Below are 827 nucleotides of genomic sequence, written 5' to 3'. Positions count from 1 at the left end.
CTGCCTTCAGCACCACGGCCTCCGTGGAGTCCACACAAATCCTGAAAGCACAACAAAGCTGACTGACGCCATCGCAGCAGGACGCCGCTTTCACCTGGCAATAAGCTTGCAATATTTTCTTCCCCAACACCTGTACTTTTTAGAACTCAAAGAAAAAAGCGAACGGTGCGCTGTTGACGGATGGATAGGGCCAGCTCTAAAAGACAACGGGGTTTGGGCCAGCTATCTGCAAATCCATGATCTCATTTCACAGGTCTCTTCAGAGAAAGGGATTCCTTCATTTTTTTGGCATCTAACACCACAAAGATACTTAACTGTTCTTTCAAGCCGAGTATTTCAACTTTCAAGGAAGCCTCCTTCGCATTAGGAACGGATGTTTTCCCAGCCACTGCAGTTTTGCACAAAACCTATGTTAAAGAGGAAAATGCACCGTTAAGAGCCTTGACCGAGCCCGCTGGACCAGAGCGAAGCTCTGACATCAGAACACTTTTAGTACGGAAAGCGCAGAACGCGCCGCTGTTTCACGGCATCTGGCTGCAGCAGCAAGATCTCCACGGATCAGTTCTTTTTTAAAGGATATACGTGTTCACTTGGGAATCCTACTCCCCTGGTTCATCCATTTCTAAGTTATACCCACCAACCTTGCCTCGTTTACAGATCTGTTTTACCTTGGCTGGCCACAAGCGCTTCTTCCACATGCAGAGAACATACTCTTGATCTGTCATGGCTCTGTTTCACAGAGAAAAGGAAAACTCCAGCGTGCTCTGAAGAAAAGAGAATGCAAGACTTACCAACCCTTGGTCCATTTTCTCTTCCCCCTCACCTTC

General features: G+C 47.4%; 1 protein-coding gene across 1 annotated transcript in view; it reads right to left on the bottom strand.

Annotated features, from left to right (window-relative positions):
- The window catches only part of LOC104507421 (PWWP domain-containing protein MUM1), a 7,461-nt gene extending 6,736 nt beyond the window's left edge, over positions 1 to 725 (bottom strand). The window contains exons 1-2 of the mRNA XM_010148688.1: positions 656 to 725; positions 311 to 388 (exon numbers count right to left, since the gene is read on the bottom strand). Of these exons, the coding sequence (XP_010146990.1) occupies positions 311 to 388; positions 656 to 725 (148 nt within the window). The remainder of the gene's footprint in view (positions 1 to 310; positions 389 to 655) is intronic.
- Between the last annotated feature and the right edge of the window lie 102 nt (positions 726 to 827).

The sequence above is a fragment of the Eurypyga helias genome, unplaced genomic scaffold, assembly GCF_000690775.1.
Source record: "Eurypyga helias isolate BGI_N326 unplaced genomic scaffold, ASM69077v1 scaffold35043, whole genome shotgun sequence".
Lineage (NCBI taxonomy): Eukaryota > Metazoa > Chordata > Aves > Eurypygiformes > Eurypygidae > Eurypyga > Eurypyga helias.
The sequence above is the reverse complement of the archived record's forward strand: the minus strand, read 5'-3'. Positions and strand labels throughout refer to the sequence as shown.